Source organism: Agelaius tricolor, unplaced genomic scaffold (assembly GCF_023055355.1).
Source record: "Agelaius tricolor isolate 1412-34295 unplaced genomic scaffold, bAgeTri1.0.p SCAF_6, whole genome shotgun sequence".
NCBI lineage: Eukaryota > Metazoa > Chordata > Aves > Passeriformes > Icteridae > Agelaius > Agelaius tricolor.
In genome coordinates this window covers 10948367-10968138 of record NW_027269266.1, presented here as the reverse complement: position 1 = coordinate 10968138, position 19772 = coordinate 10948367, and the positions used below count along the sequence as shown (strand labels likewise).

The following is a 19772-nucleotide window of genomic DNA, read 5'->3' as shown; positions in this document are numbered from 1 at the left end:
TAAGGGACTCTGAGACAATGTGGGAGAATGGTCTAAATCCTTAAGAGCATGCAGTAGAACACACTCTTCTTTTAGGTTTACTAAATTAGTAGAGGAACAGTGAGATAAAACAACGCATGCAAGGAACTGAGGCACCAGGCTTAGGTGTCCAAGAGGACAGAGCTGGTGTGGAAGTCAGCAAGGTTGAATCCAATGAACATGAGCTGAACTTCACAGTTCTGGGTGTCCTTCTGGGCTGTTTTAGACACACATGCATTGGCATTTATGTACATTTGAGCATGTGTGCATGCAGCTCCTCCCTGGGAATGGAAGGCAGGAAGGGATGGGGAAGAGGGAGGAGCATTTGTTGGAAGTTTCCTTTCTTTGCACTCAACTCTGCTGCTTCTGGGGGCTGATGAGTTACAGGCTGAGCAGTGGGGAACAGGAGCACATTGTTTAAGCTCCCCATGGAATACTTAATGATGGAAAACATTCACTGCTCCCCTACCTCAGCGTGTGTAGGCTCTGTAGCCCAAAAGCTGGAGCTGTGGTTGCCTTGCCTTCTCCATGTCTGAGTAGCTATGGTGGCTGTTCTGGGCACAGGCTCCTTTCAAACAGCAGCAGCAACACCCAGGAAATGCCAAGTGTGCAGTGCTGGATGTGCCTGTGTAAAGCAAAGGGCTCTCCCTGCTGTGCTGGCTCCTGGCTCTGTGAGTGCTGTGAAGGTTTACATACATGTGTGTACATGTGTCTTAAATAGAGCATTTGTTCAGGACAGCTTTTCCTACTAACTTGCTATTGTTCTTCATGGCTAGCTTGTTTCTTTCTCTCCCCCTTCTGCTGTATTTCACAATTTTTAAAATGAGGCCATCAAGATAAATTGTCTTTTAATGTTTACTGTCCCTTCCAAATAGATTCCTCCTCTCCCTCCATTCAGAAATCACCTTCAGAAGAGCCAGATTTACTGCAAGAATCATCACTAACACATAATTTTTGCTAACTAAAAATTCTAAGTAATTTTTTTACTTAGACTTTAAAATAGGCATCTGTGTTTTTTCTTTCTTAAATTATGATATACCAAAGGCCCTGGACTAAAATGCTAGATCACTTTGGCATTTAGTCTATTAGGGAAGCTGCTATGCTGACCTATTTTGCCTTAACATTAATTAAATTGGTAGAGGGATGTTCCTTCATTGCCAGGTGTGGGGTAGGGTGCAGTCTCCCTTAGTAACTCTCACTTCAGTGTCATTTGTGTAGGTCTTGACTGGGTAAGACAGGTGGGTTTGGGATTTGCTGGGCCAGAGGAAGGCCTTTATTTTCTGGGAACTTTTTTGATGTGTGATGTAGATTGTGGCACCATTCAGGTGACAGATTTGATCCTGAAGTGGCTTCAAGCAAACTCAGTTTTACCTCTGGATGTCATTCTGAGCCAAGGACCAGCTGCAGTGTCTTTGCTCTGTGAAGTAACCCAGGTCTAAGCCTGGGATGTGGCACAGGTCCACACTGCAGTGAGATGCAGTTCCAGTACTTCAAAATGTTTCAGTGGGTCTCTCACAGTGATGGAATCTGTGTGGTTTTGCAGGATCAAGCCCTAGACCTATGATAAGGGGTTATAAATGTGGACAACAGTTGTAAATTTTAAAATAGATAAAGTGTGTCTTCTTCTGTTTCACTGTTTGTCTCTGAAAGCTTTCCAGTGGCTTTTAGGGCCCTTCCTAAAACAAGATGTGATGAGGTACTGCTGGGTTTCCAAGTTCATCTTTACCCAATACCATGTCAGTTTTTTCTACCTGCCTTTCTTTTTGACTAGAATGCAGTGCTAGTGCACAGATTTGAGAGTTTTTTACGTTTAGGAAGAGTTGTTTTGGTATTCTAGACCGGGAGTGTGTGTGAAGTCTGTGCCCATCCTCTGGTGTGGGAAATGGTGCTGCCAAACCCACTGGTGGCACTGCAGAGCTGGGGCCCTGTCTATAATCTGCTCTCCCTACTTCTCTATAGTCCTTACAGGCCAACAGGCAATACAGGGAACAGCTAAAGATAACAAATAAATGAGGGGGATTTTGTCGTGAATATCTTCAGCTATGATGTGGAAAATCTTCAGGTGGGAACCCTGCCCTGAAAGATGGGCTTTAGTTTCCTCATCCCTTTGCTCAGCACTGTGGGTCTGTGGAGACCAAACATTTTATAACAACCACCACAGACTGGAGCCAATGGGGATTGATGGCAGAGGCTTGGGAAGAGAACACCCCACAGAAAGGAGAAGCACTGGATTCAAGTGAGATATGAGCTGTCTAGAAAAGCTAAAATTAAAAAAAACTAAAGTTGTCTGAAAAAGCTAAAATGTAATTCAAGCTTTCTGACCTAAGCTAAGCTGCACTGTGACAGGAGGGTGCCTGCTTTCTTTTAGAAAAAAATGGGCCATCCTATCTCAGTGCATCCATGCTGTGGGATCAGATGTTGTTGCCTGGTATAGTTCCTCAGGCAACAATCTGGGGGCTTAAATTCCTAGCTGTTATCCCTCTTCCACAAATGGTAGAGGTCTCACAGCAACCACAAGCAAGGATATTTTAACCAACAATATTGACAGAGACAATTTATAGCCTATTGTGTGCATGCAGCTGCTGAGCATTCATATCCTGCCACCGTCTTGGCATTCCTGACTTTATTTTTGACAAAGGGTGTTTAACCAGGAATACCTTCAGACCTCAGCATAATTCATATCTTGGCTGTTTGCATCTTTTCTCTATTGACTTTCTCCAGCTTTCCTTCCTTCCCTTACTTCTCACACACACTCATCTCTGGTTGAAAATTTGTGTGTAAGTAAATGAAGCTAAAACCATCATCACAAACCATGACTAAAACTTGATAACAGAAGTGGCAGTTTGGAAAATATTTTACCTAACTAAATTCTGGAACCAATAAAATTTCTGTGTTTACCACTGCAATTAAAAATCTTTTTGCACAGATAACAGACAAAGGGTTTTGAAGGGCCATCTTTTCAAACCTCACTTTTAGGGTTTCCTTAGGACGGTGCTTACTGCAGAGAGGATGCTCAGTGTGTTCTGCCAAGGCATTGCAAAACCTGTGAGCAGAGAGCTGGGGAGAAAGTCTTTGAGCAGGTATATTTTACTTGATGAAACTATCAGTTTTACTGAGGTAAGATGTGCTCAGATGTGTAGCTCAGCCCCCAGGTCATGCAGTATCTCTATGCAGCTCCCTCTGAGCTCCCCCAGAGCAGTCCTGGGCCGAAGCACACAAGCAGGGCTGCAGTGCCCAGCTGTGCCTGGGCTGTTGGCACCCCACAGGTGTCAGGAAATCACTTTTCTCCCTTGCTATATCACACACAGACTCCTCCTTCAGCTGCTTTTGCAGGGATTGTTACTGTTTCCTGACTAAGATTTTACAATATGTTCATCCTTACCACAGCCCAGGTTAAAAGGGACAGAGCAACATCCCAAATCTGGTGGAACAGTGGCTGGAATATGGTGGTAGATTATTTTCCCCAAGGTAACCAGGGTGAAAAGTGAGGCAAGGAACAAAAAGCTGAGAGTCTGATTTTCACCCCTGCTTTTTCCTGGGGTGCAGCACAGTGGCACCATGTCCAGGACACGCTGTGCAGTTGCTTCTTGCTGAGCCCATGGGCGTTCTGCTCCAAGTAGGAGCTCCCTCCACCACTGCTGAGGGGCTGCTGGGTGTGAGAATGATGGTCAATCACCTTTAAGATCTTTTGAGTTATCTCCAAGCAGTTTGAGTGAAGTACCAAGGTGGTGGTTTGAGTGAAGTACCAAGCCGTTTCAGCTGAAAGGACTGATATAAATTAAAAATAAGTGACTTGCGGCATCTTGAAAAGCAGCCCCACCATTAGGATTTTTATTTTTTAAAGCTTCCCCTGTTTTTCCTCTTGCCTGCAGGGAGGCTCAGCCTGCTGGCTGGCTCAGGACACAGAGGAGAGTTTGGTATGGCTGTGATTGACAGGGCCATGGTGTTCTGTCAAGGAGGTTTTGATTTAAAAACCAAGTGGTTTGGGGAAATTTCAATGGAATAGCTTCCAGTGACCTGAACTGAAGTTGCCTTTCAAACACAGAGATGCTCATCCTTTTCTATCCCCTTTCCTTCTCTAATTCATCTGCAATTCTTGTGGGGAGACAGAGGTCTCTGTTATTTCCTGGTCTATGCTATTTTTTCCTCTCTCCCTGTCCTTCAGCACTGAAGTATCTCAGCAATGCCAGGAGGCTGGTATGCCCCGGGAGGGTAAGAATAGTCTACAATGGCAGAGATCACTCCTGTTGTTGCTTGTCCACTTGCAGTTGCCTGGACAGAGGATCCACATGGAGGTAGGAGCAATTGGATCTGACAAGCTAGAGCTTTTGTAAGACAATGTGTTAAAGCCTGAAGAGGATCAACATTCAAAACTAACATTCCTGTTCAAATCATCAAAATAATCCTTTATCAACCCATTATTTTGGCTGAGTTCCTGATTTCTGTCCTTGACCCTCAGCAAAAATTCCTTCCTTTTTTATTTTTCTTCCCTTTTTTTACCCCCCTCTTCCCTGTCCAGGTCTAATCTCCTTTGGAAATGACAAAACCATTTGGACATCAGGAGCTGGAAGTGTTTTGAGCCTGTTCAAACATGGAGCACTGGGACTCACTGGGATTTTTGATAGTCACACTCAACTATAATGTGACTATTGTAGGTAAGTACTTTAAAAGAGCTTTCCTCTTTCTTTTGCTGCTTCATATCCTGACGCCACCCAACTGCTCTACTGACAATCAACTTTAACTTCAGGCTGTGGTTCTGTGACCTCTACACTAAGTTGTTTCCTTGATACCTGATAGAATAGATTAATGTATTTATTTTCTTGTTAAACAGATTACTTCTCTTTCTTGGATAGTTTTTTCCTGAACATTGCATAAAATATTCTGGCAAGGTTTTCACATTTGGGTCTTGATGACAGGGCTCCTTGTCAGGTGGGAGAAGGGATCATGGTAAAAACACACAGAAGTAATGCTGAACTTATACCACCTAAAGTGGATGGTAGAATGTATGCAGTAGCTTTAGTAACAAATTAAAAAAGTTAAAGAAGAGGACAGAAGACCCACTCTCTTTTACAGGAGGAAGTCTGTGTTTACTACCATTGTGGTTAATTATTGCTTTTCTTCTTTATTTTTGTAAACAAATAAGGATCATATGCATTTAAAAAAAAAGCGAACCCAAACAAAATGCCACCGTCTTTTCCTTTGCTAGCTGTTTACTGTGGGGTTTTTTTCACCTATGTAATTTAAAGAAGATTCTGTTCCTCTTTCATGGGCTACTTTGAACAAAGTGTGAGCCAGAGGAAAACTTTCAAGCGCCCTTTAAAGACTCTTTGCCTGCAGCAGTTGCTGTAGTTTATGCTGTGCACTGCAGGGAGCATCCAGCTGAGCCCCAGCAGGGCTGCTGGAGAGGCTTGTTCTTGTGTGTTAAATCAAGATTGGGTCTTTAGGGACAGGGATGCATGGAGGGGTTATCTCTCAAATGTATGTCACACTAAACTACTTCCTAAGGAGCCATTGATTTTTCTTAAGCAGTACTCCCCATTGTACATGTTCAAATTAAAAATTGATAGTGAAATAGCATGTAGTATTTTGAGCCTAATTAACTAATGAGCTTCAAACACTTTGAGGTCCTCGCAGGGAAAAAAATGTTACCAAGGGATGAAACATGGTTTGCTAAAGATGACAGATTCTGTAGAGCTTGTGTTTCCTATTGACCCACTGTCAAAAAGTGAGTAACAGTACAGGCTGCCAGCAAACACAGGCAGCTGGAAACACAGCAAAACCACCACTACAACCCAGGTGATTAAAGATAAAATGGAAAGGCTTCAATTTATTTATGGTTGGATAATATATTATTTTGCCAGGAGCAGCTGTTTCTCTGATGATCTCTCATCAACCTTAGATATTCTTCACATTTTTTCACAACACAGTGCAGTTTTACTGTTCTAGCCCATAATCAGTCTAGTGGCCACAAATGGTTTTTAGAGGGCACTTGAGCTGTATGTTCAGTACAGTAACAGGTATCACACAATGTTGTGGAAATATTTGAATATTTTAAATTCACACCAACTACTGGGAAATAGCCTTATGGGAAATATAGAAGAAAATGCTCCAAGGGAACACCCATAAATAGTTTTATAGTTTATAGAAAAATGCTTTGTGACATGTTTTTTTAAAAGCCTTTATAGTGTGTATTGGTGCTATTTTACAGATTGCACACAAAACCTTATGTGCATGTGAGATGGGCATTCACTATTAATGACTTGAGCTTTTCAGTACGTTTCTCAGCCATTAAGTCTGTATAATATACTGCTTTAGTCACTGAGTCTTGCTCTTTCTCTACTTGTGTTTACAATTCATGTCTTAGAAATACTTTAAAGCAGAATTAATCTTATAATTCTTTAATTCTGTTTTTTCCCCCTCTTTTTGTTTTCAAAGAGGTTTTTTCCTCTTTTTTTTTGTAGGGGATTATTAAATTACTTTTTAAAACTATATAGGGAATTGGTGATGGGATTCAAAAGGCAATGTGAGAAATTCAAATGCTAAACTGAACTCCAGATGTTGAATATGTGTTTGTACAGAATGCATTTTTAACTTTTGACAACAGAATGGTTCTATCTTCAAGCCTTCCCATCCTGACCAGAAAAAGGTTTTAGAATTTCATATAATCATAGAGTAGTTTGAGAGAAGGGAACTTTATGTCTGATTGGAGAAAAGCTGCTCACAGAGGCAAAGGTCAGAAATCATGGCCAAGACAGGGCAACCAGAGAAGCAACAGAGAGAAATGTCTGGGGTGCACAAATGTACATTTGTAGAACACTTTGCATAAAATTCCTAATAATAAAAATAATAACTAATTGATAGCTTGCTAGTAAATACCATTCTAAACACAACAAAGATTTTGTTGGCCAAAGTAAACTTTACATACAATGTCATAGCCCAGACCAAGAACAAATACTATGTCATGGAGCAATCTTTTCTGTCTAGATGAGTCTCATACTGTGTTACCTGAACTTGAATTTTGTCCTGTTGTTGAAATAGGACAATATTCAGGTGCGGGAACTCAACAACAAGGAAAAACTGTGAGTGAGGTGGATTATTTAGTCAGTTTTGATCTCTTTTTATCAGAGTGTTTTCATTAGGTTTCTGTTGGTATTGCTTATTCTATGTTTGGCTCCTACATTGTTGAGTCTAGATGAAGATTATGGAATATGTAAGCTACACATTTTCACTGGATTTTCAGTCACAGTTAAGAAAAAAAAAAGGAGCTAGTAAATGGGGAGATTATTTCTTCAAATACCTCATGTATAGAAAGAGCATCAGTGCATGACCTGCCTTCCTTCTCAGGACCTGACTCTCTTGCCTTTCCTTCTCTTTAGGGAAGCTCTGGCTGGTGCTGATGATCCTGCTGCGCCTGGCAGTGGTGGTGTTAGCAGGGTACCCCCTGTACCAGGATGAGCAGGAGCGCTTTGTGTGCAACACCCTGCAGCCAGGGTGCTCCAACGTTTGCTACGACTTGTTCTCCCCCGTGTCTCACTTTAGGTTCTGGCTCATTCAGACTGTGTCTATCCTGCTGCCCTATGCTGCATTCAGCATTTATGTTTTGCACAAGGGGGCTGTGCACATTGTCAGAATGCGCTGTCTGGTGCACGGGTGCAAGAGGAACAAGGGTTTATCAAGCCCCGAAGAAGTGAAGCAGCTCTGTAGAAGTGCAGTTGTCAATAGAGTAGATTGTGGTGCAGACAACCTAAGTGTCCTTAATTTTTCAGGGGCATATACCATTCATCTTTTTGTTAGAACCCTACTTGAGGTTGCCTTTGCAGCTGTGCAATACTTTCTTTTTGGATTTTTTGTTCCTGACCGCTTTTCGTGCTACCACTCACCCTGCACAAGCACTGTTGACTGCTACATCTCCAGGCCCACTGAGAAATCCATCATGATGATTTTCATCTGGGGGGTCAGCAGTCTGTCCTTCCTGCTCAGCCTTGCTGATCTTGTCTGTGCTCTTCGGAGAGCGACAGCAAGGAACCAAAAGAACAAGCAGCTGGCAAACCTCTGCACAGACAAGGAGTGCAGGATACACCTTCCCCCAGTCCAGCACAGCAGCTCCTCTCCACCTCAAAATGAGGATGGCCCAGCAGCCAACAGCTGTCAGATCAGTGATGGCTCCTGCTCACTGCTCCCTGGCGAGGAAGAAGAGGCTGTTCTTCATCCTGGAGGTGTCTCCCAGCAAAGTGCCAGCACTAACCTCAGCAGCAGCAGCAATAATTGCTGTGTGCCAGGAAACCTTGCTGTTAAGCAGCAGAGCTCTGAAGAGCCCTGGTGTGCCAGCGACCACCAAGGAACTCCCTGCAGCCAAGTGAGACCCAGACTTCAGCAAGACCTCATTAAAGATACTGCCCTGGCTTTGAGATCTCAGATGGAGTCTCCCCTTGGAGTTTCTTCCTCTGTTGTTCAGAGCAAGCTTTTAGGGTTCTACCCTTCAGCTGAGCTAAAAAGCCCTGATGAACAATCAAATTATAGCAGCTCTAGCTGCCTGAGGTCAAAAAAGTCCGAATGGGTATAGAAGCCAGAGTGAGCACTGTATTGTGACCTTGGCAGGGCAAATCATTGCATCACTGAAGAGGCTTCAGGGAGTTTCACCTGAATCCCTTGGCTGTGGTCATGCTGCAGAGACACTCGACTCCATTGGAGAAGAAGCAAAAACTTGGGATAAGACGTTCAAGGTTATTACGTTAAGGGACATGTTCTTTAGAAAATGTGACATCTTTATGGTTTTCTGCATGTAGATGGTTTCAAAAGGCTGTGGACTGTCACTGATGTGATCAACCTGGTTTTCCAGGAGTATGTGTGAACACTTGTTTACTCTAACCTAGTTTTATTGCAAAAGATTGAGCTTAGCAAAAATAGGTTGTCTACTCTCAGAAGCCTAATTTATCTCCTCATACTAAATTCTCAAAGCCCACTTTGAGAATTTTTCAAGAAGAAGACTAGACAGTGAATAAAATGAAAACACTTGTTTTGTAGCAAAGTGTTAATTAAAAACCCCTGGATCTCATTACTTTAAGGCAATACCCCTCTCCCAGCTAGCAGTGCCAGGGCAGTTCCTTTCTCTGACACTGATGCCAGCTGCAATCTGACCACACCTGAGATATTCAACTGTAACACCTTCCACTACCTAGAGGGGCCTGAAGGAAAGCCAGAGAGGGACTTTCTACAAGGGCATGTAGTGATAGGACAAGGAGAAATTGCTTCAAACTGAAATAGGGTAGGTTTAGACTAGATGCAAAGAAAAAAATTATTTGATAGTGGCAAGTCAGTGGAAGAGTTTGCCCAGAGAAGCTGTGGATGTCCCACACTTGGAGGTGTTCAAGGTCAGGTTGGATGCATCTTTGAGCACTCTGGTTTCATGGAAAGTGTCTCTGCATATGGCAGGGATGGTGGAACTAAATGATCTTTAATGTCCCTTCCAACCTAAACCGTTTTATGAACTACAACAACCTCCAAAACAGAGTGGCTGCATCCACATCAGCTGTTGGGCATGGTCCTGTGCTTGGGAATTTCCCAGGAGACAGCAAGGAGGTGTGAGCCAGAAGGGTGTCAGGGAGTGCTCCAGCAGCTTGACAGGGTCTGAGCAGCAATGCTCGTGCTCTGCTGCACTGACACCTCCACAGGGTGTTACTTCTCAGCCTTAAATAGTCACACAGGGCTCTCAGTTTCAGGAGGTGGGAATGAGTCACCTGACCTGCTCTGGGGGTCTCTAAAGGTAAGATGAGTCACTTTCTAGATACACCTATTTCTCCCACAATATGATTATCTCAGACCTGGGTTTAGGGAAAATGGTTTCTACCCTGGAAGAAGGATATAGTGGCAATGTCTATATCAAAGTGCTCGCCCTCTTTGTCTGACAGACTTATAAAGCTAATAATTTGAAAACATGTCTAAATTGAGTGAATCACAGAAGATTTTATTACAATTACACTTTGTGCCTTCCCTCAGTGTTAATTCTGTCACATTTGCATAAGCGTGGTCCAGCACCAGAGCACAGCAGTGTGTGAGATGAATTTTCTTTTAGCTGCAAGTCAGTGGGGTTTGAAGGTTGCACATATCTGCAGATCACCAGTGGGAGTGGATGTGGAGGATCATGTACCCAGAGAAATGTGCTGGTGGTAGTGTCTTATAAAACAAATTATTCTGGGGGTGTCAAGAACTGGTGTTTGTAGATCCTGCTTGGTGCAATGATGCAGTTTAGAGCAGGCACGGAACAAGGTTCTGGAATAACTCAAGGGCTGGCTCCCATGGGCAGGCCATGAAGGGACAGCAGCAGCTTTCACAGTTTACCTTTTCTCTCCTGTGGGTGCAGGAGTCTGCAAGACAGGCTCATCTCACCTGTGTATTATTTCTCACATGTATAAGGTAAAGATTAGCAATTATCCCTTCCCTTCTGCATTCTCCCAAAATTAGGTGGCTTAATAGGTAGACAGAACTGCTCTTTGAGTCAGGAACCACAGTACTTTGGGATCCTGAGGTAGGCTGTGGGCATTTTTAATTACTACCTTCTAAGTAAGGTTTTCCTCTCCATTAGATCTGTTTGTTTCTTTTATTGTGCATGCTTGTTGTGTGATTTGTCATTTCCAGGGTAGAAGCAGCATTAATTATTAAACTTATCATAGGCAGAAAAACATTAAATATTTAAACTTCTCGTCCTCCAAAGCCTCTTTAATGGGGTCTGTGCTGATTACACATGCCATGACAAAACTTTGCAACAATGAAACCTTTTATGATTCATTGCATCTTCTCAGATGTGAGAAGGAATGCAAGGAGCAAATGTGGATTCAGCCTATTGCATACATCCCAGAGCATGAGATATAAATAGGGTAGGAAAAATAATAAATGCCTTGTGGCTGGACACAGTTTCATTTTTTCTCTCTGGTTAGACATTTTTTAATGGCTGAAGAGTCTCGTTTGAAATTGTAAAGGTCCTCTTAGTGTTTGAAATGGAAAGGGAAATTAGTGGATGTCTTCATTTGTCTGCAGAGACTGTGGCCTTTGACTTGTGCTGCATCTGTGCAAACCTGGCTGATTTTGGGACTTTGGCTCAACTGGAGCATAATTCACAGTCAGTGTAACAAGCACTTGATGTCTTTATAAAAACTGCATATTAAAAGAGAAAAATTTGGTATGGAATTTTCCTTGGGGAGTGAATAGAAACCTCTGGCATCAACAACCTGCTCCTAGGGCAATGACTCAGAGTCCTTTACTACTATTTCTCCAAGTCACATTTATTAATTACAAAGATGCAGCAAGGTCAGCTGATTTGCCAGCAAGAGAATACCAAGGAAAGAAGTGTAAAGGAAGTTTGAACTGCTGTGAACTTCCAGAGCTCAATGAAATTAAAAGTCATGGTTGGGAGTGGGGAGGAGAAAATAGCAAAAAAAGATCTGCTTGAAAAAAAAAAAAGATCAGCTCAAATTTCTCCTTGTATTCAATGTCACTGAATGTGGAGGTGCTGTAGACATGTCTAGATGTCTTAGAGTAAGAGAAGAACTGATAGATGTGAAGCAAAGAAGCAGCAAGGCTTTCTACTCTTAAAACAAGAATTTAATATTTTAAACTCGTGTATTGGTTTTGTAAGTCCTTACAGAAATTATTGCATATTAAGAAAAACGTTACAGAAGGTTCTTATTATGTTTAAATAATTTCTTAACCTATCTACTTCAGAAAAGCATTTCAAAGATGGGTTGAAAGCACAGTTCTCCTCAAACTGCACTCAGGGAGCTTTGTCTTGTGCTCAAAGTGCAGGTGTCATTTGCACCCTGAGGTGGCTTTATGGAACAATACAGAAGATTTTATATATATATATACACACACATATATATACATTTCTCATCCGGCCTCATGTGGAGCTGACCATGAGATTATACAGAAAGAGCTGAGCTCCCTGGAAATAAAAGAATTGGAACAGATCACAAAACCTAGGATAAAATAGTTTTCACACAAGGAGTGAAAATTTTATTGGAAAATTATAAAATATCTTTAAAATCGGTTTTTTTCTTAGTATCTTCAATTGCAATTCAATAGGAATTCTCTTGCTAAATTAGTATCTAGTAGGCTGCTGGAGGCACAGAATTTTCATGTTTTTTATGCAGCAAAATCAAGTATCACTGGAAGTTTCTGCAGTATGAACATGATTGAAAGAAAAAAAACATCAATTTTGTTGCCTCTAACTAAAATATATTTATATTTTTCTCTAAACAAATATTTTTCAATTTTTTGTTTTGTTTTGTAATATATTTTTAAATACCAAAGTCAAAGCCAAACTAGTTTAGAAGCCAAGTTTCAGTCAATTATAATCACTTTATCATCTTCTTGCACTTTTTAGGTTGGGTCACTTTGATTTACTCTCAGCAGTATAACAGAAAGCTGTGACTCTCTCTTCTCTTGTGAAAGACATTGTAGACAGGTGTCTAGGGAATGTAAAATTTCCTGTCAGCAGCAGTTGTTCTCCATGAATATCTCAGTTCAGCCCAGAATAAGTATTAAATCTGAAGTTAGCAGTGTAGAGACATCCTCAATGTATTCTTTCAAGTTATTGTCTGCCCTTACATGATACATCATTATTTCAATTAGCTTTCTGAAATAAATCCTTAAAGAGCATATTAATTGGGCATTATATTATTGTAATGTCCTGATTACAACGGAGAACAGATAAATTGTTACTGCTTGTAGTATTTTAGGACAATAAAGAAATACATCTCAAAAAATAGGACAGTGGAATAGCTCAAAAGGCTGTTCTTTAATTTCTGTCTTTTGATCTGCTTTTAATAGCCTGATGGACTCCACTGACAGAGAAGTAATTTTACAGCATAATGTCTTACATTGTAATTGAGTTGTTAAAATGTTCTGCACATTAGATGGTCACTGCTCACTCCTAGCATGAACTCTTGGCCTGTGGTACCCAGCAATGCCAGCTCTGAAAGATGATTTCACCAAGGCAGAAATCTGATCAGAATGTTCAAATTATCCAGTGTCCATGTAGATAGATTGCAATCACAATCTGCTTCCCTAGCTTCTGATTTCTCCCACTTTACTGTCTGTTTCCTTCCATTTGCTTTGGCAGGCAGGAGGTCCCAGGCATCTCCACAGCTGGAATTTATTCATGGGAGTGCACAGCCAGTGCTAAGTCTGAGAACACTTTTATAACCCTGTGCTGCTCCCACAGCAGTGGGAATGCCAGGAGGTGGAGAGCAGTCTCCAATTCAGTGTCTGCAGGTAACACTTCATGCTGTTTGTGGCTCCCTGTTATGCTGAGTGCTGGATTAGCTCTGAACAGCTTTCACTGATGGACAATTTACTGAGTGAGGATGATGGGGCATTTTGAGCCTGTTGTTAGAAACTGAGGTTTATATGTGGTGCTCTCAAGAACGATGGGGGATTTGGGCTCAGCAATCAGAAGTAATTTCCTTCATTTCTGGCTTTCCGATGTGAGTAACATCTATTTTGCCAGTGAGACTTTAGGCACCACAGCATTTTCTGGCACTGAAAATGTTACTTTTAGAAAAGAAATAATAATAATGGAAATAAACAGGAGATTTTGACCTAGCAGAATAAAATTTTGCATTTTCCCCTGTGATGACTTGCCTTTTCCTTGCACTGAAGATAGGCTTTTTTTTTTTTTTTTTAAGAGAAGGCAGGATAAGATGCTTTCAGAGCCCCACTTGTCCTGACAAATTAAACACCCCCTTAGACACCCACTCCTTCTGCTCATTTCTCTGAGTCAGTGTGAGTGATTCTTGCTTCTGACAGACAATATACAGTGCAATGAGCTCGCTCTTTCTTGCACAAACTTTAAAGCTCTGTGCTATCTTTGGAGGTCTAGTGGAGATATTCAAAGGTGGCAGATGAACAACTTGTGTGCACTGGCTAACAAATCCAAGCTTTTTTCTTCTTCAGCAAGCCTCTTTCTGAAGCATTTCTCTAAAACATAAATTAGGAATAGCTGTAACACAGTTTACCATTTGTGATGCATTGACAGATACCTGTTTGTCCAGGTTCACCAGAGACTTTCACATCCAACTTGGTGACTTGATGGGACCTAATCTTGGAGTGACTGGAGAAAAGCACAGGATTTGCATTGCAGCCCCACTTTGGTCTCCCAGCAGTCACTCAGAACTGATCCATGGACTACCAACCTCTATGGAATTCACAAGGTGACCCAATATTAAGGAATGGTACAAACACAGACTTTTTGTTTTTTGTAATGTAGATAGACAGATATGGTAACAGTCCACCTCATGGGCTGAAGTTACATGAAACACAGAGCTACTTCAATTTAGAATAAATCAATCCTGATTTTCAGAGCTTATAGCAATAGATTTTAGAATGTGCAGATAAATAGGAAATATTTTATTCAAATTACCCATATCTGAAAAATATATTCCATGACTTTTACATAGAAATATTGACAACCCCTTAGAACAGCAGTCCTATGTTCCCTATTTACTTAGCCCTTTGTACTTCAGCAAAAATCCTAAAAATAGTATGGTGGGGGGGAAGGAGTCAGGGGTTGATTAAAACATCCAAACAGTTGCTTTATTTATATACATGCAGTTCCTGAAATATTCCTACAAGGCTCATTTCCAGAAACAACTTGGTTCAGCACACTTTATCTCCTGAGAAGTTTTGCTACAAATTGAAAGCAAAGGCTTAAGCAAAACATTTAGGTTGTTTATTTCTGTTTACATGCTCATTGGTATCCATCAGTAATATTCTTGTTGTGTAGAACCTGGGATTCAGCCCACTAGAGCCTGGACACCAGGTCAGCTGAAACATAGTCCCACACTGCTTCTGACACCAAATTCTATACAAATTCTGTCCTGATTTTGGAGTATGTGCAGATATTATAAGAATAGTCCAGCAGGGACACCAAAATACAATTTTCATGTCTCTCCAGTCCCTACAGAGCTGCCCTCTGCATCCCTCAGGCAGCCTGCAGGCCCTGCCAATACAGACTGAACACCTTGAACTCCAAGGACTTCTGCTGATAAATGAGAATTTAGTAGATCACTTGAAGCTGATCCCATCCTATAGGCTGCATTGAGAAACTGTGGCAAAGCTAAGGCCAGACAGGGCAGCTGTTTATTACACTTGTGAGCACAAGTCTGTGACTGCAAAGTTAACTACAGATAAATTGATTTGGACTGGAGAATCATCAGGATCTTCCTCAAAAATGGACTGTACAAAACATATCATGAGGGTGTGGGTGCCTCAGTCAGCACCTGACAAGAGCTCACCCACCATCTCAGGGAGCACTGAGCTCTCCTGGTGGAGTGTTCCCTGGAATTTCCATGTTAGTGTTGGCAGGAATTAGTCTGTAAAAAGGAAGTGCTGCTAAGTGCCAGCTACTTCCCATTTTGCCAGTGCCTTTATATTCTCTCTACCTTGATGCCAGACTGGCTCTCATGGTGCAGAAGGCTGTGTTTGTCCAATGCACCAGCTGCACCCTGTGTCAGGCTGCCCCAGCTGCCAGCACACACCTCAAAAAGCAGCAAGGTGCAGTCTCCACCATCCACCCAGGAACACCTTTTCCATAGTTTCCAGGATCTTTGGCAGTGTGCTTCCAAAAAATGAGGTGAGACTTGGTTGGCAGATTGTCTGCATTGCTGTATCTGACTGATCCAGCCCACCAGCAGCAGCCATGCACCTACTGAAGAGGCAGGATCCTGCTATGAAGGGTGACACAGGAAAGGGGAAAATGGGATAAACATCATCTTCAGCTGCATGCAAAGCATTCCTTGCTGTTTCCCCCTCTTTGCCTGACTGGATCCATCTCCTCCTCCATGTTATGCTGGTATGCTGGGACAAGCTGAGCATCCTTGAGGCAAGGGAAGATGCCAACTGATGGCAAATCCACTTTCCAGAAAGGATTCCCTTGCTTCATCATGGCCTTGGCAGTCACTCTTACACTGGTGATGGTTTCTGTCTGTCCAGAATTGTCTCCTAGCATTCTTCATGTCTAACAGAGGTCAGGTGGTGACTTTGGGGAAGGTGGTTCCTGTTTGTACCTGGGTACCTGGCAATTTCAAGGGAATGCCACCAGCACAGGTGGTAGTGGTGACATGTAATGCAGGTCACAGGAACTGAGGAAAAGCTGCTGTGCTTGCAGCCATGGGCTTTTTGCAGCTCTGAGGCTGGCTTAATTGACCAGACTTTTAACTGAGAGAAAAACCTTTGCAAAAGCTGCTTTAGACAGTCAATACAGACCTGTAGCCATGATATTTTGTGGAAAATCCTTTCCTTAGGATTTTTTCTCCTGAGAAGCTGAGAGGCCTCAGGAACAAAATGTAAACAATAATTATCTGCTGCTTTGGAATGCAACAGGGGGATCTGTGATTGGTCTCATGTGGTTGTTTCTAATTAATGGCCAATCACAGTCCAGCTGGCTTGGACTCTCTGTCCGAGACACAAGCCTTTGTTATTCATTCCTTTTCTATTCCTAGCTAGCCTTCTGATGAAATCCTTTCTTCTATTCTTTTAGTATAGTTTTAATATAATTATATCATAAAATAATAAATCAAGCCTTCTGAAACATGGAGTCAGATCCTCGTCTCTCCCCTCATCCTAAGACCCCTGCAAACACAATCACACAGACCAAGAAGCTTTACTGGCAGAAAACCTTACCAGAGAGAGGTCTTTGAACATGAGCATGTTTTTGGAAGCTCTGTTATATTGGTTTCCCCATTAGAATGGGTTTGCATTGTTAGGACTGTGCCAGCTGTGTGAGCTCTGGGGCAGGCAGCTGTCAGTTGTGCTTGGAGACTGCTCTCAAAGAACAGAGGGACCTTTGTCCTTCTCTTGAAGATTTATGTAGCATTTAGGTCCAAACTCCTGGTGGCATTAGTCTGAAGAGGTCTGTAGCTTGGAAGGCTTCACATTACCTTGGTTATTTTTCTTAACAAATACAAGAATTGTGGCTCCCTGTCAGTTCCCCCAAGCCCCAGTTAGTGCACACCAGGAGCCAGAGTCCCATCTGTCAAACGCCCACTGATGGACATGAGGATGGAGAACTTGGGGGTGTTTTTCTGAGAGTGAGTGCTTCCTCTTGGCTGCCAGTGCTGTGTAAAGATGGAAGATTTACAGCCCACAGATCTGGTGTGCATCCAAGTCTGGTCCCTGGCCCAGGCTGAACCCCTGCTGCCTTCCTTCTCCCCTCTGCCATAAGATATTGGAGAGCTGGTGCTGGCTTTTGGAGAGGGTAGGAGGCTTCCACACTAAATACCAGGGCTAGGACAGTTCTCAGACAATGCCTGAAAATGCCAGGCTCAGGTATAAGACCTTCATTCCTCATAGTTTTTTGCTCTTTAGCAGTACTTAGCAAGCTGAGTTACCAAAGATTTTGTTGCAGGAAACATTAGGTTGAAGTGTGCTACTATTTTATTTGAACATATTTGCTGCTCTCTAGAGGAGCTCATGGAACTTGCATGATTTAAGGATATGTGGTCATGTTCTTTAAGTGGTCCTAAAATTTGGATAAATTAAGAAAATTTCAAAAAAGAGGAAAACCAAAGTAAAAGATAGCCTCTCTAAAATTTTGTCAGGAAATGAAGCAACAGCAAAATAAAACTTAAAGAATAGAGAAGTTAATATACCACAAAGAGGTAGATGAAAGCATGTGAGGGGACTGGCAAAAGAGGTGATACTAAAATAACACCTTTTCAATAAATTTTGATGATACTGAACAAATAATTATTATACCAATCAAATAATGTAAAGAATAACACCCCCCCCCTCCAAATCCTTAGCAGACAAGGAGCAGAGTGCTTTTAAGGGGTCAAAGAGGTCAGAGCAATGAAATGGTTAAGAAGAAACCTCTCTACACAACAATCAAAACTATACATTGTGCCAGCTTGTACAAAGGCATGAGAGAGCCCAGCAAATAATGTTAAACTTGAGCAAACAGCAATTAAAGAACCCATCAGCAAGAAAATACTGAAATCTTGCAACAGAGATGATAGAAATAATCAGCAGCCTCTCTTGGGAGGGTTCAGCTCAAGGTTAAGACACCTACACTTTGTCAGAGATGTGAGGTCGGGGTCAATAGTCCCACTCCTCTTTGAGGAGATCTGGTCAAATCCAGATCTGGGCTGCAATAAGTTGCCCACAAAAGTATCCCATGTTATTAGAGCTGCCAGAGGGTAACTTGAGATAGTCACCTGTGTCTTTCAGACATGACAGAAAATTACAGGATCCCCATGTCTCCTGTTTGGAGAGACAGGGAGAGACTGGATAGGAATCTCCAGGATCACCTGGAGCCCCTGTCTGAGCAGCTGAGCTGAGGCCCACAAGCAACTTAGAGTCCAGATTTTGCCTTCATGACCTACTGATGACATTTCTAATGCTCTATTGACTACAATAAGAGTTCATACAATGCCTTACCTTAAAAAAAAACCCCTACACTGAGATATCTACCTGCATTTACACATCCTAGTCTTGAGCTGAACCTCAGCCTAAACATGGCACTTGGAAGGAGGGGTGTGGAGGGAGAAGGAGAAAAAAAATGTATGAAAATGTTGAAAAATATTTAGGCAGTGATAACAGGTAGAGGATGTTACCTTTCAACAATTATGATGCTGGTTTTTATTCAACAAAAGAGACACAGAAAGCTAAGTTGGGAGAACAGTATTGCTGCTGACCTGGAATAGCATATGATGCCAAACATTTTCACAGTAGAATTATTTAGAAAGAGAGCACAAAAGGCAAAAATCACACTGAAATATATAAATGGTATGTGTGTATATATATATATATAAATATACCATTTATATATTTCAAAAAGACATCTTGCAAGGCACCACCACAACATCCCAAAATCTTCTAAAATGCAGAAAGAAAAATTGACACTAGAGTGTGGCTTCCACAAGTACAGTCAATATGGCCACATGGTCACACACTGAGCTCTTTGAATTCTCATGTTTGCTGTAGCTAAAGACTTAGTTAAGAAAAGTGCATAAAAGAAGTGTTGTATTTCCAGAGGAATATGGTAGGAAATGTAAATACACAGCTAGGAAGGCTTCACATTCAGCACATTCACAACAGCTGGAGCAATGCTTCTATGGAAACAAAAAAATTATCCAGTGTTGACAGAGACAGATGATCTCTTAGTATCAGAAAAACACAGTTGCATCAGAATCTGCCACTTCAGCCATTACTTCAAAAGACAAGACATTTAGAGATAGACACATTTTATTTTAGAAGACATTACATAAAAAGTTTGTTCTGCCCAATGTTAGTGACCACTGACTGGAAACAAAAAATGGCAGGTGTTTCTTAAAAGCAGTGCTCTTACTTTTCTTGAAGACCAAATATAATATCACTTAATGTAAAACAACTTATCACTTTCCTTCCAAATTATCTATGTAACACCTTATACTATATTCAAAAGCTTCCATAATTTAGTTGAGATGAAGCCAACAGACAGTCTATAAAAGCTGCTGTATGCACATTATTTTCTTTCAACTTTCACAGATTGTTCACTGTTCATTTTGGACCTTACAGAGAATTCTATCCAGAATAATTTTCCATTAACTTCTTCTAAGACAAGCAGAAATATACAATTTTTAAAAATATTCTTGTCTACTTTATTTTCCCAGAAGGAATTATATTTAAAAGCACTGTGTATATTCATGGGTTAAACCCTAATTCAGAAAAGCACTCTTGTTCAGGAAAACATTTATGCATATGCTTACTTTAAGTATCTT

At 41.5% G+C, this 19772-nt stretch overlaps 1 protein-coding gene across 1 annotated transcript; it reads left to right on the top strand.

The window, feature by feature from the left end:
* Nucleotides 1-407: 407 nt before the first annotated feature.
* Nucleotides 408-10717, top strand: GJD4 (gap junction protein delta 4). Its single transcript, XM_071428651.1, has 2 exons — nucleotides 408-4673; nucleotides 7395-10717. Exons 1-2 carry the CDS (start codon nucleotides 4610-4612, stop codon nucleotides 8579-8581), a joined length of 1251 nt encoding a protein of 416 aa, XP_071284752.1. The 5' UTR covers nucleotides 408-4609; the 3' UTR covers nucleotides 8582-10717.
* Nucleotides 10718-19772: the final 9055 nt, after the last annotated feature.